We start from the raw sequence: 24,588 nt of genomic DNA on the forward strand, positions 1-24,588 counted from the left end.
AGTACCATGTCTGATGTCTTTTTATATATATACTTTTTATTTTTTTATTTTATTAAAATTCGGTGCTCTACATGTTCAGAGAAACTTCTCTAGTAGTGAATTATAGAAGTGATTCCTGAAAGTATAGTCTTCCATGTCTGCTTTCTGAATCACTATACAGCAGGTCCTCCAATAAAATTGTTTTCTTTCAACATCAGTTTGTTGTAACATTAATAAAGAAAAAAAATCAATTTCCAGCCATGACCGCAGTCTTGTGTGGAGTTTGCATGTTCTCCCCAGGTCTACGTGGGTATTCTCTGGGTACTCTGGTTTCCTTCCACATCCCAAAGCTATGCACATTAGATGAACTGGCGTGTCTATATGGTCCCAGTCTGAATGAGTGTGGGTGTGTGAGTGTATCCTGCAATGGAATGGCCCCCTGTCCAGGGTTGATTCCTGCCTTGTGCCCTAAGCTGCCAGGATAGCTCCAGCCACCCTCAATCCTGAACCAGAATAAGTGGGTTGGAAGATGAATGAATAGATACAAATGATTGCCAGATAAAAATTAGTGGGCCAGGTGTGGTAGCTCACATCTGTAATCCCAGCACTTTGGGAGGGTGAGGTGGGTGGATCACCTGAGGTCAGGAGTTCAAGACCAGCATGACCAACAGGGTGAAACCCCATCTCTACTAAAAATACAAAAATTCGTTGGGCGTGGTGGCATGCACCTGTAGTCCCAGCTACTTGGGAGGCTGAGGCAGGAGAATCACTTGAACCCTGCAGGCAGAGGTTGCAGTGAGCCAAGATCATACCACTGCACTCCAGCCTGGGCAGCAGGGTGGGACTCCATCTCAAAAAAAAAAAAAAAAAAACTAGTAAAGTATATGATAATCATACAAATGCACAATAAACGATGCAGTAAGAAAATGCTCAATGATCGGCCATATTGGTTACTCTTGAACTGCATGATGGTAGGAGATGCTCCTCATAATTTTCACTTTGCAAACACCTATTCCTTGATTTAACCCACCACCACTATGACTGCTTTCACTCACTGATTCACTAAAAATTGTGGAAATAATTATACTGTTTTTATTAATCTTTCTTAAATGTATTTACAACCCAAATTTATTTCTTTGTTTAATATTACAAGTGTTTTGTGTCTTTATTTAGAAGTTTGGTGAAGTTTTTGTGACCAGAAATATGCCATAGGAACTTAACTCTTGTTTAAATCAATTAACGTCTCATTCACTTAAAGTCACAGTTTCCAAGAATCTATTAACTTAAGTGAGGACTTACACTACATTGTGTATAAAGTATATATTGCATCTAGCATAAGGTCTGACACCCAGTAAGTATTAATAAAAGTGCAACTATTATAATAATATTTATCTCTTCTTTACTTACTCTGTGATAATTCCGGATTTCCTTTCAAATTCATCATCTTTGGAATTGAAGGTCCATACACATCCACATCTAGCAAACCAATGGCCTTGGACTGTAAAAAAAAAAATAAAAATATAAAACAAAACAAAAACACTTTACCATAAGAGTGTTCCCACTCTTCTCAAAGGCAAAGCACATAGCAACAGTAATCTGACTACAGAAAATAAAATTGGCAAAATATTATAAATCATAACCTAAACTTCCAAAGCAACAGTGAAGTAAAAGAGCATAAATTGCTTAGGGTCAATACTTTTTATGATTTACTAATATCGTCTAGATAACTGACTAGAGAAATCCACTCTATATGCTTTACATATTGTAGTTCAGGTCTTCCATAGTCTCAAGCAGACTAAGACCTTTTTGATCTGAATATGAGTTTGAGAACAAATTACATGCAATTTTAAAATAATGACTTGCAATGGCAAGCAAAACCCCAAAGACACAACACTAACTTTTGGAAAGCCTGTCTAACACACCAAAGAAGATAAAATAAAAAAAGATCATGGAAACAGGGCCATAATAAAGCAAATGAGAAATTCTGATGCAGATCTGGCATAAATGAGATGGAAGTGCTAACAAAGATACTGGTACACCTAACACAGAGACAACCTCTTATATGCAAGTCACAATTAAATACAAAACGTCTTTTAGAGGATTCACAAACAACTAAAACTGTTTTCTTTGATGATGCATCCAGCTGCTGAAGGACAGGATACCCTGTCTGGGCTCTTCGCTGGCTATCAATTAATCAGCAGCTTAGCCAAGGAAAGGAAAACAAAATTCACTATTAAAAAATGTGTCTCTTTTTTTCCTTCTCCCCCTCTCTTCTTTCTCCTTTGATAGATGAAATCAATCTGTTATTGGTTTTGCTCATCTACAAGTAAACAGAACGCTAACACGATATGTCTCAGAGTTACGTTTCATCAAGTCTTACAACTTTCCTATTACTCTCCTCATATCCTGCAGAATAAAACTCAACCCCTTGACAAAATTTTTTGAAAAACTGAAGCAATCACTCATCTTCCATGTTACCTACCTATTTCTAGACAAAAAAAAAAAACTTTTTAAATCGGTTATCTGGTTCCTATGAATATACAAAATAAGGTAAATCTAACATTTATGTTTCCAACTTTATACTGACTAAAACTGCAGTTTAAATATATATATATATAATATCTCTGTATGACTCAGTGACCTCAGAGGAAAAAATGGGATTAAAATCTGCCTCTATGAAAATCTCAGCTTTATGTAAAATAAATGAGAAAATAGGAAGGATACTTGATTTTTAATAGAATGGTGGTATATAAAATTTAAGCTTAATGCATTTAGGTATCAGATTTAAGAAGGCAGGAACAGTCAATGAGAAATTTGACCAATTTAACTATTTTTTAAACCACAGACAGAAGAATTTAGCTAAATTAAAACAATTAAATTTACTATGGATAACAAGATTTTCAAATAAGGGGACCTAAATCAAGAAATATGGCTAATTGTTACTTCTATTATATTAAAGTTCTGCTAATGCTATAACTATCATCCTAGAATTTTATCTCTTTTCTGTATTTTTATGACACTTACAAGAACTAAAAACTACCACCAAATAATAATAAATACCAATAAAAACAAAAGCTATTTTAAGATTCTCTTTCCTTGTTCTCTTATTTATATCAATGCTGGTTTTACAATAACATGAAGGGGGTTAGGTCCTAAGTTTCAAATTGATCTTCTAACAATACCTGTCAAGTAAAATAACAGCTTTTTAAGTTTATGTTTACATGAAACAAGAACATAACTAAGTGTTCTAACAAATATAAGATTGCTAGGGTCAATTTTATCATCACTAGGTTTTCAAGTTTCCTTCAAAATGCTAGGAAAGATCGATCATCTATCCTGCTTCTAGAAGAAAACCAAGCTTGCTAAAGATGAACTCTTGGCACAATGGTCAAAAAAAAACTGAAGATCTCCCCTATCATTTGCTATGTAAGAGTAGGTTTTACATATGCCTAGATTGCAACCAATATACGTTATGTAAAAATTAAGCAGGAGGGGGAAATTACAAGATTTTCAAGTTCTTCTGATTCCTAGAGAATAGAAATAACAGTAACTGACAATATTCTACATATTAGGTTCTCTACATACTCTAAGAGACTAACCTAAATTTAGTACCAATGCTTGTGTATATCAAAAAGGAAACAAAGGGAGGAAAATATAAAGATCAGGGGGAAAAAGAGAAAGAGAGGAAAGAGAGAGAGAGGGGCAAAGGGATTAAGGACTGAGGAAGAACAGGATAAAGGGACATTAGACAGCAAAGTCATATTAAGATGACGGATAAACTAGGCCTCCACTGCTAGCCCTATGGATAAATCAGAACCTATAAAAACATACCATCTTAAATCACCCAGACACTAAGACTTTCCCTGATTGCATCTCCCCATTGCTTGAATTCCTTCTGGGTGCCAGGCACTTAGCTAAGCATTTTATTTACATTTTTTCACTTATCCTCACAGCAACACTGCAAGGTGGTATTATCCATACTCATGAATGAGAAAGCCAGAAACTTACATTCAAAATGACCATTTAAAATATTCTTTCGTAAAATGAAGTAGAATGGGAAATTAAACATGAAAATGCTAACCTCATAAACCTCCTACAGAACTTTAACAGGATCTAACTCAAAAAACTTAGATATAGAGGACACTTTTTCTTAAAGGGCCAACAGTAAACATTTCAGACGTTGAGGATCATATGATCTCTGTGGTAACTACTCAACATTACCATTGTAGTATCAAGGCAGCCATAAACAATATGTAAATAAATTAACATGGCTGTGTTCCTATAAAACTTCACAAAAATCGGCAGGATTTGGTCCACATGTCATAGTTAGTCAACATTCCATTTAGAGAGTGAAGTTTTTCATAATGAAGCTATTCAATCATCCAACAATGCAATTCTGTTAGCGCTAAGAGCAGGCAGGCCAGTCATCTCTTTCAGCATCAGAGTCAGAGGAGCTATCTCAGTAAAGATTTACTTTCTCATCCTTAATTGGCTAGATTTTAAAAATAAAAAGCACACTTTTCAGACTATTTTACTGGAACTAAATTAGGATGTCTTGCTTAGATTTTATTTATCATGAATAAAATCAGTGCCCATTAACAGAAACACCAAAGCATACATTAATTAAAGCACATTATACTTACAATTGGCAAAGCTACTGGAGCAGTACAGTTACAATTGCTATAAAAATAAATGTAAACAGATTTTCAAGTCTAGAATTCAGTAATGTTCAAAAAGTGCCAAATAAACTTCATTTGTTTTTCATAATTTACTCCATTATTTTTATTTTTTTTTTTTTTATTTTTTTGAGACGGAGTCTCGCTCTGTCGCCCAGGCTGGAGTGCAGTGGCCGGATCTCAGCTCACTGCAAGCTCCGCCTCCTGGGTTTACGCCATTCTCTCGCCTCAGCCTCCCGAGTAGCTGGGACTACAGGCGCCCGCCACCACGCCCGGCTAGTTTTTTGTATTTTTTAGTAGAGACGGGGTTTCACTGTGTTAGCCAGGATGGTCTCGATCTCCTGACCTCGTGATCCGCCCGTCTCGGCCTCCCAAAGTGCTGGGATTACAGGCTTGAGCCACCGTGCCCGGCCCATTATTTTTAAATAGGTTCCTATTTTAAGTATGTAAATGGTCTTTCACTTTAAACTTCCAGTTTTATACTGTTAGGAAAATAAATGAGCAAGGTAAAAGCCTATAAATAAATGTATGCAGCTGGGTGTCTAACCAGCTAAGTTTTATGAATCCTTTCCAACTTACTCCTCCTATAATAATTATATTTAGTCAATAAAGCTCCAATTAGGATTTTCTTCAATTTCATCCAGATTCAAAGGAATACTCACTACAAAAGCTACCAAATACACAACAGATTTAAAAAATACTATTAGCAAAAATAACTGTAAACTTACTATTGTAAAATGCGATTATCATCTTTAATGTCACCATAAACTTAACCTAATGTTGGTATCTAACAATATACTCTTTTTCTGACTCTCCTACAGATCTCAAAACCTAGCAGATGACATAAAACAAGACAGATCAAACCCCAAGATAACAATTAGTTTTTTGGATTTGTTTATAATTTATAACACCCTGTGGAAGTTGTAAAAGGTGGCAGAATTATTCAAGAGTGATTATACTGTTTTATTACTACTGCATGAAAGCTGCAATTTGAGAGCCTACATGTCCTATTTTTGTCTGTTGGATTTCAAAGACACAAACCACAGTTTTGATACTGCTTTGTTCTTCCAACACAATTTATACTAAATAAGATTGTAAAGCTTCATGACATGTTCCTTTTATCCATGTCTTCTGCTAATAGAACCCATCAAAACAGTATCTTAGAACGCTCCCACTCGATTATTTCTAAATAAGACCTACCTAAAAGTTGTACTTCTACAGAAGTACCCTGCTAAGACTCCCATGATTCCCTGTATATTATATTCAGTTTAATCTTGGACTGGCAGTTGGTGTTTATTCAATTTAGAAATTATTCAAACCTCTTCTTTCTTCCTTTCTGCCTAGCTTTACATCAAGCTGCCAATCATAAGAATTTCAGTCTCTTAGTAGAGAAAAATATATGTTTCCAAATTCTATTAGCTAAGATTAAATAAGAATCTGATTGTCAGAAGAGCTAATGGTTAACAAGGTGATAAGAGAAAAACTTCCTACTGTTTATCAAAGGACTGTCTAAATCTTCAAGTTCAATCAGGAAAAAAGAGAAACAAGAGCAGCATAAAAGAAAAAAAAAAATCACCTGGTTCGTTGGAACACAACCTGAGAGGAGCTCAGGAAACATACAGAAGAATCCCAAATGATAAAGTATTAATAACTGCTCTCAAAAGAGGTACAAAGTAGAAATGGAAGATAAATGACAGATTTCTTTTTGTTTGTTTTTTCAGACAGGGTCTTGCTCTGTCGCCCATGCGAGAGTGCAGTAGGGCTATAGGGGCATTGACCTTCCTGGCTCAAGCAACAATCCTCCCACTCCAATGTCTTGAGCAACTAGGACTACAGGCACCGGCCACCATATCCAGCTAATTTTTTTTCATTTTTTATAGGGACAGGTTTTCACCACATTGCCCCAGCTGGTCTCAAACTCTGGGGCTCAAGTGATCCTCCTGCCTCGACCTCCCAAAGTGCTGGGATTACAGGTGTAAGCCACCACACCTGGCCAATAATCAATTTCAAATTAAAGACTCTATTTTAGAGTAGGAAGAAACCTAAGAGATCATTTTAGTCTCCTAATTTTTAGTGATGAAGAAACTAAGGCCCAGAGATAATGTCACTCCTGGGTCTAGGATCCCAAGTCTCTCTCCAATGTATCATGAAGCCTAACCACTAATCAACAACCACCAGCCACTTACCATACCTCTTTCACCTCATCTCCTACTCTCCCCTTTTCTAATCCACTCCATATATATTACCCTCTTGCAGCTTCTTAAACACACAAGGAACACCCCAGATCTAGGAGTTTTGCAGTTGCTATTCCTTCAGTCAGAAATCCTATTCCCCTGAGTATCCACCTGTCTCTTACTTCCTTTATGACTTGATTTAAACATAACCATATAGTAAGGCATTCACTGGCCACACTATCTAAAATTGCAACTCCCTTACCACAACACTACACATTTCCTATTCCCCACCCTGCTTTTTCTTTCTTCTTAGTATCTATATTAATATTCAACATATTATATACAGTTGTCTCTAGGTATCTGCACGGCTTTGGTTCCAGGACACCTCTGACCCCATACCAAAATCCTCAGAATCTTTTTTGTTTGTTTGTTTGTTTGTTTGAGACTGAGTCTCGCTCTGTCGCCCAGGCTGGAGTGCAGTGGCGCCATCTTGGCTCACTGCAAGCTCCGCCTCCCAGGTTCATGCCATTCTCCTGCCTCAGTCGGCCAAGTAGCCAGGAGACTACAGGCGCCCGCCACCATGCCTGGCTAATTGTTTTGTATTTTTAGTACAGATGGGGTTTCACTGTGCACTGTGTTAGCCAGGATAGTCTCGATCTCCTGACCTCATGATCCGCCTGCCCTGGCCTCCCAAAGTGCTGGGATACAGGCGTGAGCCACAGCACCCGGCCAATCTTCAGACTCTTATATAAAATGGCATAGTATTTGCACATAACCTGTGCACATCCTCCCATATATTTTAAATCACCTCTAGACTACTTATAATACCAAATACAATATAAATTTTATGTAAATGGTTATTATACTGTATTTTTATTTGTATTACTTTTTATTGTTGTATTGTTATTTTTATTGGGTTTTTAAAAATATTTTTGATCCACAGTTGGTTAAATACACAGATGCAAAACCAGCAGCTATGGAGTGCAAATGTATTTACCTATTGTTTACTATCTCCCCTACTAGAATCTAAATCACATGAGGGTAAGGATTTTTGCATGCTTTGTTCACTACTATATACCCAGAACCTAGAAGAGTAGGTAGTTACAGAGATTCCCTATTACATCCCAGAAATTCTGATTCATTAGGTCCAGGCTGCCATCCAACAACCTATATATGTAGCACTCTAGGGTATAAGATGACCACAATATGAAAAACCGAAATATAGATAATACAGGAAAGAGAGATGAAAATTTGCTACTAAGCCTTGGAAACAGCAGGATCATAATAAAAATAATCTACAGTAATCAACAATAACATTAAAGATGTCCTTTTTCAAATGATTTTTTAAAAATATATAGTAAACATTCTGCCTTATGTGTGAATAATCAATAAATATTGCATGGGACATATACATTAAAAAATTGTTGTTTATCTGAAATTCAAATTTGTTATTTGCTAAATCTGACTTTACCCCAGCATTTCTTCTCAACAGGGCTGCAAGAATGATTCAGATGAAACATAAATCAGATTGTGTTATTACTCTGCTCAAAACCCTTCATTGCCATCACTCCTCCAATTTCATTCCTGTAAAAGCCGAAGTCCTTAAAACCATTCACCCCATATAACCCAGTCAGTTCCCCACCCACCTCCTGCCTCCCAAACCTAGTAATTTTCATCACCTATTACTCCATTCCACTTCTTCCTCCAGAAATCACATTGGCCTTATTACTATTCTTTGCATGGTATACTAGGCTTGCTCCCACCTATTGGCCTTTGTCCCAGCTCTTCCTTCTCCCTGAGATACTCTTCCCTCAGATAGTCATATAGTCTACTCTCATTTTCTTCTCTTCTCTGCTCAAGTGTCATCTTTTCAATGGAGACTATCATATTTTAAAATGCAAACCAGCACTAACCCTTAAGCACTACCCCTCCCCCATCTCAGTTGACTTGTATCACCTTCTAACATACTATTTAACTTACTTGTGATGTTTATTATCTATTTACTGTAAGCTCCATAAGGACAGGAATACCCCCAAGTATTCTGAATGGTAAAAATTAAATATTTGTTGAATGGGTAAGTAAATGAACTAATGAATGAATGAACAAACTTCCATCTGTTACTCCAGAATTTCAGTATTGCTTAATATACGATCCCTAAGGTCTCTTATAAGCTTTAACATACTATGATTTCAAGAAAGTCCCTCTTCTAATACTTCTACACTAACATTTTAAGTTATAGGACTTAAAATTAAATAATATTATTATATAATAATTATACAATAATATATAGCTTAAAAATATTCTGGTGTTAAAAAGGGGGTCATAAATTTCTTTGCAGTCTATTCCTAACAACCATTTTCTCCCCAGAAAATCTAATATCATCTTCATTTCTCTATTGACCTCAACTCCAAAAAAAAATAGACTTCATGAAAGAAAATCTAGTACAAAGAATGGATATGGTTCTATGATGGCTTTATTAAAAAATATGGCTGGGCACAGTGGCTCACACCTGTAATCCCAGCACTTTGGGAGGCTGAGGCGGGAGGATCATTTGAGGTCAGGAGTTCAAGACCAGCCTGGCCAAAATGGTGAAACCCTGTCTCTACTAAAACTACAAAAATTATCCGGGCGTGGTGGCAGCACCTGTAATCCCAGCTACTTGGGAGGCTGAGGCAGGAGAATTGCTTGAACTCGGGAGACAGAGGTTGCAGTGAGCAGAGATCGCACCATTGCACTCCAGCCTGGGTGCCAGAGCGAGACTCCGTCTAAAAAAAAAAAAATATATATATATATGATAAAGTACACTGTCTAAATCTTTGAAAACTAAAGCCACAACATGGTATGAAAAAGTTACCCAAAAAGAAGGAACTTTTTTATCTGCTTACTAGCAAGATTTAGTACAACAGGTTTCAATATAAAAAAGCTGCAAATTTGGGTTTTTCTTTCCAGAACTGGAGAAGCAACTTCTTCTTTAACAGGAAAACAGTTGCCTTAAGTGCCTTCATTTAGTATGGAGGGAAAAGTAAATCAGGAATAAAACACCTAAGATTAAGAGAAGAAAAACTTTAAATTCTTGGTCTGTATAATTTTAAAAACATAAAAATAAAAGGCTTTAAAGCCCTTAGTAAGTAAAGTCTTCAAATACAGAGAAAATTAGAAAGCCTTCTACTACCATGTAGTGCTTACAAAAATGCAGAAGATGCTTATAGACACTAAGCTCTAAAAATCATAGTTATCTGTGATACCAACTAGTCATTTTGTTGCCAGAATCAAAGCCTGGGGACCTAGAAACCTAACTAAACAAGAACAAATAAATAAAGTACTTCAGCAAAGATGCTGGAAAACTAACATCAATTCCTTAAGAATGTCCTTAACTAAACTGCAATGCAGGGAAGAGTATTTATAATTCTGAGAGCAGCACCTGATCCACCCTTCCGACTCAAAATCAGAGCAGCCCAGCAGGGCTGGTTTTGAAACCCACAGTTCCATATGCTCTGCTCTCTTCTCCTCAATGACCCTTCCAACATTGCTCCGCTAAAAATTAAAGGCCCTTCCTGTTCCTCAAGGAGATGGGATGGGGGAAATAATTTCCTGACGGAAAAAAAAAAAATGAGAGAGGAAAAATGAATTAGTGAAAGCCAAGTTAGAAAGAAGGTAAATAATTTTTTTAAAAAAGGATTGTTCTGGCCCGGCACCGTGGGTCACGCCTGTAATCCCAGCACTTTGGGAGGCTAAGGCGGGAGGATCATGAGGTCAGGAGATGGAGACCATCCTGGCTAACACAGTGAAACCCCGTCTCTACTAAAAATAGAAAACAATTAGCCGGGCGTGGTGGCAGGCGCCTGTAGTCCCAGCTACTCCGGAGGCTGAGGCAGGAGAATGGCGTGAACCCGGGAGGCGGAGCTTACAGTGAGCTGAGATCGCGCAACTGCACTCCAGCCTGGGCAACCAAGAGAGGCTCCGTCACAAAAAATAAAATAAAAAATTTTTAAAAAGGATTGTTCTGCCTGAACCTGGGAGGTGGACGTTGTAGTGAGCTGAGATCACGACGCTGCACTCCTTCCTGGGCGACAGAGTGAGACTCCGACTCAAAAAAAAAAAAAAAAAAAGAAAAGAAAAGAAAAAGGATTGTTCTATGAGAAAGATTTGGATAAATTCTTATTAGACAGAATCAGGTAATGAAATTCAGAGGATGTGGAGTAGTTTTGCCACCTATATGTTACATATAAAGGGAAACTATGGTACAATATACTAAATGTAAAATGAGGGTAAGGCTTGTCATTCTAACTCACAAGCAAATTCTGCAACTTCCTTGAACAAAGTAAGGAGAATTAATTACTGACAGCAAGCTGCACTTTACTGAAAGAAAGTTTTAAAAGGTAGACCAAAGAGAACTGAGGAGGAAACATCCAGCCAACAGCTTCTTTAGAGCTACTGCTAACAATATTGCTACTGCTTCTAATGGGAAATTTCAAAGCATGTTGTACATAATGCTATGTGCCTAAAACCATAACAGAAAATATGGCAGGGGTTGGAGGCAGAAGCAGTTTGGAGATTTTTACCTATCTGAAGATCATCTTAACACAGTGTTTTATTTAACTGTGTTGACTGAATGTGGTGTGTGTGTGCTTGTGGAGGAGGAGGAAAAGCAAACAGGTAAGGAAAAATATCTAATAGAAGATTGGCTTTAGGATCTAATCTAATACACTTTCACCCCTCTATTATACATTCAATTTTTTTAAAAAACACTTTATCTTCCATTTTAATATGTGATGTCAAGTTTCTTATTCTGTACACTGAATTATTCTTATAAAAGACACCATAGAGGTAGACACACAGGTTTCAAATCAATTAATATTATTAATATATATTACAGGTTTTCCATTAGCATAATTGCTTGTATTTCCTATAAAATCTATGAAACTTGAGGATTTAGATAACCTACTCCATCACAGACGTCATCTAAGTCATGAGTGAAATAAACAATTGTATTGTATTCACGTATAGACATTATTATACAACTCTATCAAATTAAAGTTCAAAAACTATGAAAAATTATCAAGGCACCACAATGATTATTACCTAGAAAATGATGCTATAAAAATGTTAGCACCTAAGCCCAGGTAAGTAATATATACGGAATTAATTTCATTTAAATTGTTATTACAATATGACTTGTTTTAATCTGTTATACCTTGATGCAATATTTTAAATTAAGGGTCAATAACAGATCTTTTTAAAAATATTAACATCTCACTTGAAGTTCAAAAAGAGTTAATCTATTAATTCCACTGCCAAGTAGTAACAATTTTTGATAAATGAAAATGTTACTTAGTACCATATGAATCACATAGGTGATTACAATTTTTTTTTTTTTTTTTTTTTTTGAGACAGAGTCTCACTCTGTCGCCCAGGCTGGAGTGTAATGGCACAATCTTGGCTCACTGTAACCTCCGCCTCCTGGGTTCAAGCAATTCTTCTGCCTCAAACTCCCGAGCAGCTGGGACTACAGGTGCGTGCCACCACGCCCCACTAATTTTTTTTTTTTTTTTTTTTGTATTTTTAGTAGAGACAGCGTGTCACCATACTGACCAGGCTAGTCTCGAACTCCTGACCTCGTAATCTGCCTGCCTCGGCCTCCCAACATGCCAGGATTACAGGCGTGAGCCACCACACTCAGTCAGGTGATTACTATTTTTAAGGTATTTTTTAACAAAATAACTAACATATTAAAGGCATAGGAGGATGCAGGAAAAAGCGAACTAGTATTTGTACCACTTAATAGATGGGTGATTATGGCTAAGTTATTAACCTCATCAAACCTCAATTTTCTTACCTGTAAAGATTAAGATCTACTTTTTAAAATACAATAAAGACATTTTAAGACCAAAATAAAAAGAGAGAGAGATCTAATTTATAGGATTTTTGTGAAGATTATAGAGCACTGCAAATCTGTGAAACTTAAAGAATAGCTAACAGTACTACATGCACACAGTGCATATACTACTATCTATGTGCCAGGTACATCCTAAACACATTACATATTTTAAATTATTTAATCCTCATGACAACCCTATGAAGTAGGTATACAATAACCCTCAATGAAGAAATCAAGGCACACAAAGGTTAGTAACTTATCCAAGGTCAGGTAGTGCAAGTGCAGAAAATGGGATAAGAACCCAGGCAACAGGGCTTCAGAGTCTGCAGGTAACATTACAATATGCTGCCTCTTTCCAATACAACAAATTAAGTCAAATTCCTAGCAGAAAGTATGTATTCAATGTTAGCATCTTTCTCCTTTCTGTGCACCAAGACCTCTTTATGCACGGAAGCAGGAAAAACAAGCATTCACTCTCAGTGGGTATTTATTTCTCATACAAAACAACCATCAAAAATAACATTCTAATTATTAACCCAGGCAACTATAAAAGCTTTAAGAATAACAAAATGATCCTTAATGTGCACTTATTATTTTTATCTGAATTTATATTGCCTGGTTTTTGTTTAAGAGCAGGAACCATGTCTAGTTTAAGGTTTTACATGAGATCACTATGAAAAAGAGCCTCTAGTAAATATTAAGTAGCATATTTCACAAAAATTAGAGTTTTTGGTATATCAGCCAATTTTTAAGTTATACAGATAACAGAGTACAGACATAGCCAAAAATGCAGTTAAGAAAATAAAGGCTCGGCCGGGCGCGGTGGCTCAAGCCTGTAATCCCAGCACTTTGGGAGGCCGAGACGGGCGGATCACAAGGTCAGGAGATCGAGACCATCCTGGCGAACACAGTGAAACCCCGTCTCTACTAAAAAATACAAAAAACTAGCCGGGCGAGGTGGTGGGCGCCTGTAGTCCCAGCTACTTGGGAGGCTGAGGCAGGAGAATGGCGTGAACCCGGGAGGCGGAGCTTGCAGTGAGCTGAGATCCGGCCACTGCACTCCAGCCTGGGTGGCAGAGCGAGACTCCGCCTCAAAAAAAAAAAAAAAAAAAAAAAAAAAAAAAAAAAAAAAAAGAAAATAAAGGCTCATATGCTCTAGCCTAGAAAACAACAGATAGTAAGCAGCAACAGAAGCAATTTATTATATTCTGCTTCTTTTCTTTTTGTTGTAGTTGTACAGAAATTTGTGTTTCTATGCTAAATCAAATGCACATACTTACTATAAGCTAACACATAATAATAGCCAGAGTTAATGAATGCTCACTACATGCCAGGCGTTATACTAGTGACATTACACATATGATAGCTCTACATTTCACAAAAGCTCTGTAAAGTAACCATTATCATTATTATTATTACTACACATTTAGCAGATGAGGGACCTGAGCTGTGACAGATCAAATGCCTGGCCTAAATTCACACAGCTAATAAGTGAAGAGTTGGAATCAAATTCAGATTTGCTTGAATCCATAGCCCATACTTTTTCTACCAAAAGTACCCAAGCCTAGCCATGTATCAGAATCACCAGAGGAGCTTGTTAACAAAATTGATGGTCAAATCCCAGACCTAAAAATACCAATTCCCAGAGATTTTGATTTATTTAACAAGCTCCCAGGTGATTTTTATGCAGGAAGTTGGCACCAGTCCTAGAAGTAGCATTTAAAAACCACTGTACTACTTCCAGGTGCCTCCTCTATTTTCCATTAGGTTTCATGATCAGAAAGTTAGATTATAGAGTCCCAAACACTGAGGGTTAGATTCAGGTAAGTGACATTAATAGAGTAAGGACCCAATTCAATTTTAGATTGAGAAATTCATTTTGGAAAATGGCATCACCATTTTTTTCATTCACTACCCAAACCTGGACTCAATCTATCTCTTCCTTTGTTTTTTTACAACTAGAGGATATTATCAGCTATAGACACTGTTGGTTGCTACCCAACAGTAACTCCTAACCCCACCCTTCCTTTTCATAGGCAGAACTCACCTCCCACTGGAAAGGTAGAAAGTCTTAGATTCTCCACATTCCCAGTCTTCCTTGCAGCTAAAAGATATTTATGAGATCCAATCCTGATCAGTGAAGCTAGAAAATGTCTAGTGAGAGTTTTCTTTCCTTGTAAATAAAAAACAAGGCAACACACTCATTTTCTTCCTCTTTATAATTCAGTGGGGCAGCCATCTTGTGACCATAAGAATTAAGCAAAGAGAAATGCAGAAATGCCACTCCACCGCACTACTTTCTAGTTGAGCTACTTTCTGTAGTTCTCATTCCAAATATCTTGTAATTTCTTGCTATGACTTTGCTTACACAGTTCCTTCAACCTAGAATTATCTTCTGCTATTTTTCTACCTGCCAAAACTACACCTCACCTTCCAATTATTACCTTTGAAGGGTTGGAATTAATTTCTCTCTGTTCTCGTATTAATATACTATTTATACCCACTAACTGCTGTACTTGCCACATTCTTCCTTCTATGTAAATAAATATGTATTAATATATCTGTCTTCCTCACAAGGCTGGAGGCTTTGTGAGGGTGGCACCATGGGTAAACACAGTGTCTAGTACAGATGGTTCTTGGATTGGTTCAACTGAATTTGTCCATAATCACTTAGATATTCTCAACTGTGTTAAGGGCCAAAGGAATGACCATTGCAGTTTAAAGGGGAAAAACCCTGCAACAAAAGTGTTTGGGGGTTTAAGGAAAATTATTTTTCAAGTACTTCAAACCTTGTACAACTTAAGATACAAAATATATTTTAATTGTTAGTTGCTAAATGAGAATCATAAAGATAATGTTAAGCATTACAAAATGCTGAAAATACTTACTTGTGTATGCCAATTCATCTGTACTCGCTAAGAATTAAAATGACTTCTTAAATTCTATGTCAGCCAGTAAACTTCCCAGCTTCAATGTCATTAACATTTTAGTCCAATAGAAACACAGTAAGGAAATGCAAATCAAACCACAAGATAACCCTTCATAACCATGAGAATGACTATAATCAAAAAGACAGAAAATCAAATCCTCATACACTGCTAGTGGTAATGTGAGGATACAGAGAAAATCAAATCCTCATACACTGCTAGTGGGAATGTGAAATGGAACAGAAATATGGACAGCAGTCTGGCAGTTCCTCAAACAGTTAGACAGACAGTTACCATCTGATCACCAATTCCATTGCTAGGTATATATCTAAGAGAACTGAAACATACGTACACACAAAAATTTGCACACAAATGTTCACAGCAGCATGAGTCATAATAGCCAAAAAATGGAAACAACTCCAATGTCCATTGACTGATTAAATCAATAAACAGAATATGGTCTATCCATACAATGGAATATTATCCAGCAATAAAAAGAAATGAAGTACTAAATACACTATAACAAGTTTGTCCATCCCGCAACCCGAGAGCTGCATGTGGCCCAAAACAGCTTTGAATGTGGCCCAACACAAACTCGTAAACTTTCTTAAAGCATTATAAGATTTTTTTGTGATTTTGTTAAGTTCATCAACTATCGCTAGTGTTAGTGTATTTTATATGTGGCCCAAGACAATTCTTCTTCCAATGTGGCCCAGGGAAGCCAAAAGATTGGACACCCCTGCACGACAACATGGATGAACCTTGAAAACATGCTGAGTGAAAGAAACCAGTCAGAAAAAGCACATATTGTATGACTCCTGTTGTGGACTGAGTATCTGTGTCCCCCAAAATTCGTATGTTGAAATCTTAACCTCCAATGTGAAAGTACTGGGAGGTGGGGCCTTTAGGAGATAATCAGGCCATGAAGGTGGAGGCCTCATGAATGGGATTACAGTCATTATAAAAGAGACCCCAAAGAGCTCTCTCACTCTCTTTCCACTATGTGATAATCCAATAAAATGAGAAGGTAACCTGCAAACCAGGAAGCAGGCCCTCAACCAGACACTGGATCTGCCAGCACCTTGATCCTGGACTTCCCAGCCTCCAGAACTGTGAGAAATAAGTTGTTGTTTAAGCCACACAGTCTATAGTAGTTTGTTACAGTAGCCCAACCTAAGACAATTCCATTTATATGAAATACCCCAAATAGGCAAATCTATAGAGACAAAAAGTAGATTAGTAGTTGCCTAGGGCTTGGGTACATGGGAGAATTAAGGAGTAACAGTTAAGGGGTATGGGGTTTCTTTTGGGAGTAATGAAAATGTTCTAAAATTGGTGGTGGTGGATGTAAAACTCTGTGAATATACTAAAAGCCACTGAATTGTACACTTCAAATGGATAAACTGCACAATATGTGAACTACATCTCTAAAGCTGTTTTTAAAAAACTGCTGGGGGTCAGGTGCAATGGCTGATGCCTGTAACCCCAGCACTTTGGTAGGCCAAGGTAGGAGGATCACTTGAGCCCAAGAGTTCAAGACCAACCTTGGCAATATAGTAAGACCCCATCTCTACAAAAAAATTTAAAAATTAGCCAGGCATGGTGGCACATGCCTGTAGTACCAGCTCCTTGGGTGACTGAGGTAGGAGAATTGCTTGAGCCCAGGAGGCAGAGGTTGGGTGCCTCCAGCCTGGGCAACAGAGCAAGACCCTGTCAGGGGAAAAAAAAGAAAACTGCTGGAACTTCAGTCAATTATGACAATTAGCAAGCCTTAATTAAATACATAGGTTACTTAATAGTAGGTAAAACAGTAAAGGCTGAAAAGTCTTGTGGTTTTGCATTTTGACCAAAGGACGACTGGAAAAATACAACACATTTGTGAATTTTCATAAGCAAGGGCAATTCTGTATACCAAACTTGAAAATACACATATTATTTTCAAATGCATTGGGAAAACATACCTAACATCAACTCAGTTGTACAGTCAAGAACCTACAATAGCGGTCATCCTTGAGCCCTTCCTCTCCTCTCCCACATCCAGTCCATAACTAAGACCTAGCAATTCTACCTCCTTCTCAATTTCCAATGTCAACACTCCAGTCTAAGATATCACCATGCTCTTTCCTGCTGAGGTTACTGTAATAGTCTAACCTGATCTCCAGTGTGCACTCTAACATCCCCTCCATTCTCCATACAACAGCAAAGTAATTTTTAAGAAAATCTAACCAGTTTTATGCCATGCTTAAAATTGTTCCTATTGCCCTTAGAGATAGGGAGTAGTAATGGTTGCAGGAAAGCAGATCTAATTAGTATTATTCCCTGGGGGAGGTCTTCTCTCAACCCTCACATTAGGATCAGTATCCTGTTAACTGCTCTCCTGACGACAGGACCTCTTTGTGGCACTTATCACAGATGTAAATAAATAACTCAAACTATCTTATTTACCACTCTATCCAAAATTCCCACCACAGTGTCTAATATATAGCAGGTAGTTAATAAACGTGTTTTACAGAAATGCCTTGAGTTCTCTAAATCATAAAACCACATGCTGTGTGATGTAATGGGCTAACCTACCCAACTCTGCAAGAGCTAAAACCAACAGTCACCAAGAGAAACAAGAAGAGGTTATCTGCCCTATCCCTGCTCCATGAGTCTCAGCAATACCCTCTCTGCCACCTTTGATTTACGACAGCCTATGTTACATTTCCTGCAGCATTTCATAAGACATGCATTTAAACAGCTGGCTTCCATCTTCCCTATCTAATCATGTATAAAAATAAAACATCATTTATATTATCACAATCATTTCCACGACAAATATGAAAATGTCAGTGCCCTAACTCAAGGACTACAAGGAAAATAGCAGCCTTGCAGGGAATTTTGTCACAGGCAGATGTTAGCTACTCAAGTTCCATTTATAGGACATGTTTCCAAGCAAGTCTGTTCTTTCCTGACTTTAATTTTCTCCTTTAAAAATGACGTCCGGGCGCGGTGGCTCAAGCCTGTAATCCCAGCACTTTGGGAGGCCGAGACGGGCGGATCACGGGGTCAGGAGATCGAAACCATCCTGGCTAACACAGTGAAACCCCGTCTCTACTAAAAAAATACAAAAAACTAGCCAGACGAGGTGGCGGGCACCTGTAGTCCCAGCTACTCGGGAGGCTGAGGCAGGAGAATGGCGTGAACCCGGGAGGCAGAGTTTGCAGTGAGCCGAGATCCGGCCACTGCACTCCAGCCTGGGCAACAGAGCGAGACTCCACCTCAAAAAAAAATAAAAATAAAAATAAAAATAAATTTAAAAAAATAAAAAAATAAAAATAAAAATGACGTTTGGTAGACTCTAAATCTTCAAATTTTCCTTTTTCTTTTGATTAACTGTAACATCCTTTAGTAACATAAAACCAAATCCTTTTTTATCTATTACAGAAACAATTTCTACTACCAGGCTACTTTTGCAAAGATACGATGCTCAAAACACGTATCATTTATAATAAGGAACTTTAAAGGAATTAGTATTCACAAGCTCTGTGGTATGACCATTGTAAAGACAAAACTGGGAGCTAATCAAGTTAAGCAATTCTCAATAAACGGAAAAAAAAAAATAAGTAATACTAAGATTTGCCTCTGAAAGACTTGGTCAGATGCCTACGAACCACACCGTCTAGGGAAAAGTTCTACTCCAGTATTGTTGCAAACTTTCCTCTTGTTCCAAGTATTTCCTCCACCCCCATCTCACCCCACAAGAGTGGTCTCATCCTTCTTTTGAAACTTAATCCTTTGGAAAAGAAAAGAGACCAGTAGTCTAACTAAAAAGCCTCTCTGCTGTTAAAGAAAAAAAAAAAGTACACAAATTTTCCCCAAAACATCCTTCCCCTGGATAGGTGCCACCCTTAGTCATACACACCTGATGTTTGCTCACTAAAATACTCCATTCATAAACAAGCTCCCTTTATCCTATTATCTATTAATTTTATATTTATATATAAATTAATTTTATATAATTAATCCTATTATCTATGGCATCTACTAATTTTCAAACTGTCCCTACTATGATAAAATTTGTATGTGTGACTTTTGAAAATAACCATTCTAGCCAGTACCCAATTCATCTTGACACAAATTTATTTTTTAAATTTCTCAGAGAACTCCTAAAAAAACAAGGCTTACCACTATTTCAAGCCAAAGAAAGTAAAGGAATTGACTAACAAAATAACAAGCAAATAACTGCTTAAAACTAATGTGCTATATCAATTAAAACATTTAAAAATCTATGCCAACTTTTAAAATTCTATAAATTTAGCAACTTGGGTACATCTTAGAATATGTGTATTCCTTTATCACAACTTTAAATTGTACTAGTTAAAAGGCCACTTTCTCAAGTCTACTCTTACTTCTGAGGTAAACTTAGCCAGTTTCATAGCTTTAAAAACCACCTATACTATGCTGACACCCAAATTTAAATCTCCAGCCCCAACCTCTCCTCCAAGCTCCAGACTTACTCAACATATCCACCTGGGTGTCTATTAAATTTAACATGTGTGAAGAAGAACTGATTTTAATCCCTAATCTCTCCTTCAAAAGTCTTCTCCATCCCAGGAAATTTCACTACTAATCACATAGTTGCTAAAAGCAAAACCAGAGAACCTAAAAAGAAGTGAAATTTGAATATATGCTACAACATGGATGAACCTTGATAACAATTTGCTAAGTCAAATAAGTCAGATATAAAAGGACAAATATTGTATGACTCCACTTATATGAGTTGGAACAGTCAAATTCAGAGACAAAGTAGATTAGTGGTGACTAGAGGCTAGGAACGGGGAAAATGGGGAATTCTTATTTAATGAATAGAGTTTCCATTTGGAATGATAAGAAAGTGCTGGGGATGAACAGCGAGGATGGTTACACAACAATGTTAACGTACTTAAGGCCATTGAACTTCTCACTTTAAAATCATTAAAATGGTCAGTTTTATATTATGCATATTTTATATTATGCATATACCAACAAAAAAAAAAATCTCTTTCCTTCACCATCCATATCCAATTTATCAGCAAGTCCTCCTGCTCTATCTTCAAAATATCTTTGGAACCTATGTACTTATCACTACCTCTACCACCATAGTCCAAGCTATCAACTTTAGCTTACACAGTGGCATTAGCTACTAGGTAGTCGTCTTATTCTATTTTTATTCTCCTATACTCTATTCTCTGTATTACAGCCAGATCTTTTTAAGGAGTAAATTAGACTGTCACTGCCCTGGTGAAAAACCCACTACACTGTACTCAGAAAAAAATCCAAATTTCCACCATGGCTTATGAGGCTCTGCATGACATGCCTCTATCTACCTTTCCCCTAGTCCACTCTAATCACATGGACTTTCTTCCTGTTTATTCTGTTCATGAGGCTTTCCTCCCATTTATAAAAACACTTCAAATAATCCAAGTTGATTCTACCTCAGGGCTTTTGCTCTTCCTGTGGTGCAATTACTCAATTCATTCAGATGTCTGCTCAAATGTCATGTCTTCAGAGATCTCTTCCCTGACATCCTTATCTAAAATTGCACGTTCTTCTTTTTTTTATCACTTTCTTTTTATTTTATTTTTTATATTTTAGAGATGGCGGTCTCACTCTGTTGCCCAGGCTGGAGCACAATGGTACGATCATAGCTCACTGCAGCCTCGAACTCCTGGGCTCAAGTGATCTGCCTCAGCCTTTTAAGTAGCTGGGACTACAACTGTATGCCACCATGCCCAGCTAATTGTTATTGTAGAAACGGGGATCTCACTATGTTGCTCAAGCTGGTCTCAAGTCCAGGCCTGAAGTAATTCTCCCAGTTCAGCCTCCTAAGTTGCTGGGATTAAAGGCGTGAGCCACAGCACCCAGACCTCCCATCACTTTCTACATCCTTACACTGTTTTATTAATTTTTGTAACCATTATAACTACCTAAAAGTATATGTTTATTATGTCTCTTCCAATACACTATAAACTCCTTAAGAATAGAAACTTACACATTTTACCACTATATCTCTAGGACTAAAAGGAGTGCACAGCACATGTAAAGTACTCAGTAAAACATTGAATTAATTAATAAAATTTTATTTGTAGAAGTACTGAGTATTATATCCTTGATTTTCATTTCATATAAACAGCCTTTATCGGACATTAAAGGAAAGCATGTCATTTGAAACAACCAAGAGGCAAGCCTCAATCATCTTAAGTTCCCATTTTGCCTTTTCAATCAGGGTCAGACCTTGAAAATGGAACAAATCCTTCACAATGTAATCAGTGTGGCTCATAATCCAAAACTCTATCAATATGAATTTCACCTCAATTTTTTAAATTAACTAATTATGAAATATTCTTCTATCAGCACCAGGTAACACCCTAGATATTAATGGTTTCTGCTCAGATCTTCCTCTCCTGTGCTCCACTAAGAGAATAGGAGGGACTGCCAAAATACGGACATCTAAAGATTACCATGAGACTTCTTTCCCCTAACTTTAGCTATCGACTGGTCATTTTGGAAGATGTACTATGAGATGTCTGCAAAATCAGAATAATTAATGCCTTAATTGCTCACAGATGCTTTTAAGTTTTATATCTGACACCACCACTGAAACCACATTTCACTTGGCAATGACATACTAAAATACTACCCATGTATTAATCTCTATGACAAGTTCCTTTCCATCACTAAGTAGGTAAATGGAAAATTAGCATTTGTTATTCTGTTGCATATATCAGCTTGGGGACTAACAGACAACATCAGAAACCAGTGGAATTATGCCTATCCAGAATGACAGTTTTCATTAACGTTTCTTGGCCAGGATACCCTTCAGCTGCACACAATGTTTTAAACAGCCTAATAGAAACACGATACAGATATCCTATTCCTCCTTAAGTAAGCTGTATTTTTAATCATTTTTAAAGAAAATGCATATGTGAAGAACAGGATTAGACACATTGGTCATCCTTTATTTAAGCCACCCCAAATAGCCCAAAGGACAGAACTAGAACCTTCATCAGTTTCCATGGTGACTGGCAAAGGGCCCCATCACACTCCAGATAACATGCCAGCACAAATTTGAGAGCAAAGGCTTTTCCAGGGTTTGGAGAAGGCTTACACTTCCTTATCTCCTCAGAAGAAATTGAAACAGAAGGCAACCCTATAGCCATGCACAGAATCTAGACTTCCTTCAAAGACTACCTGAGTACTTTTCTCCCTTAATTCAAGAATGTTACATTGTTTAAGAGCCACAGACAGTAATCTAACTTGTCAGTTATTGCTCTGAGAAAATCCTAGCTTGTTATCTGTCCTGACAATAATAAAATCATATCTTAAAGCAACAGTAGGATACAGTTCTTCCCCCCAACTCAACTGAAAAATAGGCGGTTGTACTTTATCACTCACTGAAGTACAACAAGCTGCCTGCTCTCTTTAAGCGGCCATTTAAGATTTTCACAGAAGTACAAAGGAGACTTATGTCCTTTTGGAAGACAAGAGAGAGAGACTTTCTGAAGAAGCTTCTTCAGCAATCCATTTTCTGTAAAATTAGTTGATGTGGTTAATTTGGCAAAGCATTTGAGAGATGAAGGAGAAAGCAAGAACATGGTGAGAGTTTCAAGCTTATAATAAGTTTTGTCTTATTACATCAGCAATATATAAAGGCTCTTTAAAAGTGTTTTCCCTTTCATCTGAATGCTCATTGATCCTTTTCTGCACAGTGGTGCTGACCCAAGCCCTTTCACATAGTGCAACTGCCAAAAGTGAACCATCACACATTCCTGACCGGAAAGAAATAGGCTGGAACGAAATCTGTCATGTGAAATATTTCACAGCCAAAATTAAAGCTTTAAAATGCCACAACCAAAAACAAAACTGTTCTGATTCTCAGAGCCTTTAATCTTATCAAAGCTTGTTTTAAATCTAATACTTGCCCACTTTCCTAAATTTTCTGGCACATTAGAATAAGATTTCAAACAAGTTTTTGGTTTTTGCTGTGTATGTTTAAACTGAAATAAAAATGTTGAAGCACAAGATATAAACTCCCTTACCTAAAACCTTCTCTAAACATTGTTCTCCCAAGTCAAAATGATTCCTTGGTAATCTTATGGGCATTTTAGAAAATGCCCATAAGAAAACCCAGTAACGCATTCAAAACTTTGGAGAATTCTGCCAAAGTGTAATCTGTTTTCAATCACTTAGCATTTACTGAGTATGTAACAATGGGCCAGGCAATAGTGGCAGATGATTGAAGACGCAGTCCCTGACCTTGTGAAAGTCATGGTCACTCTAATGGCATAAGATAAACATAAGAACCAATAGAGGAGGAAGTGACATTACTTGAAACCACTAAGGTGGCTCCACAGAGGAAGTGACACCCAATCCGAGACCTGAAGGATGATAGGATCTAGGCAAACAAGGCAAGGAAGACAGTGTAAAGGAGCAGTACCAACAAAATCAAGTACAGAGTGCAAAGTTAGGCAGAACCCAACCCTTAAGAACTAAGCCAAGCAGCCAGGGGCGGTGGCTCACGCCTGTAATCCCAGCACTTTGAGGTGGGTGGATCACAAGGTCAGGAGTTTGAGACCAGCCTGGCCAACATGGCAAAACCTCGTCTTTAATAAAAAACACAAAAATTAGCTGGGTGTGGTGGCTGGCACCTGTAATCCCAGCCATTTGGGAAGATGAGGCAGGGGAATCGCTTGAAACTGGGAGGTGGAGGTTGCAGTGAGCCAAGAGCAGGCCACTGCACTCTAGCCTGGGCGACAGAGTAAGACTCCATCACAAAAAAAAAAAAAAAAGACCAAGCCAAGCAATCTCAGCAGACGCCGTAGGCCATAAGAACCACCCTACAATCAATATGAAGAACCATTATTTAATTCAAGGTGGATGAGTTTAAACAGACCAATTAAGAGGTTATGGAAAACTCTTAAGTGAAAGATGAT

General features: G+C 37.3%; 1 protein-coding gene across 6 annotated transcripts in view; it reads right to left on the reverse strand.

Moving 5' to 3' along the window:
* The window catches only part of NUBPL (nucleotide binding protein like), a 283,861-nt gene that overhangs the window by 235,084 nt on the left and 24,189 nt on the right, over positions 1–24,588 (reverse strand). For 4 of the 6 annotated variants that reach the window (XM_033188319.1, XM_033188321.1, XM_033188322.1 and 1 more), the window contains one exon: positions 1,387–1,477. In XM_033188319.1, the coding sequence (XP_033044210.1) occupies positions 1,387–1,477 (91 nt within the window). Of the gene's footprint in view, positions 1–1,386; positions 1,478–24,588 lie in introns of those variants that run through there. The other 2 variants (XM_033188323.1, XM_033188324.1) reach the window with 2 other exon arrangements.

This window comes from Trachypithecus francoisi, unplaced genomic scaffold (genome assembly GCF_009764315.1).
Source record: "Trachypithecus francoisi isolate TF-2019V2 unplaced genomic scaffold, Tfra_2.0 Lachesis_group3, whole genome shotgun sequence".
Taxonomy (NCBI): Eukaryota; Metazoa; Chordata; class Mammalia; order Primates; family Cercopithecidae; genus Trachypithecus; species Trachypithecus francoisi.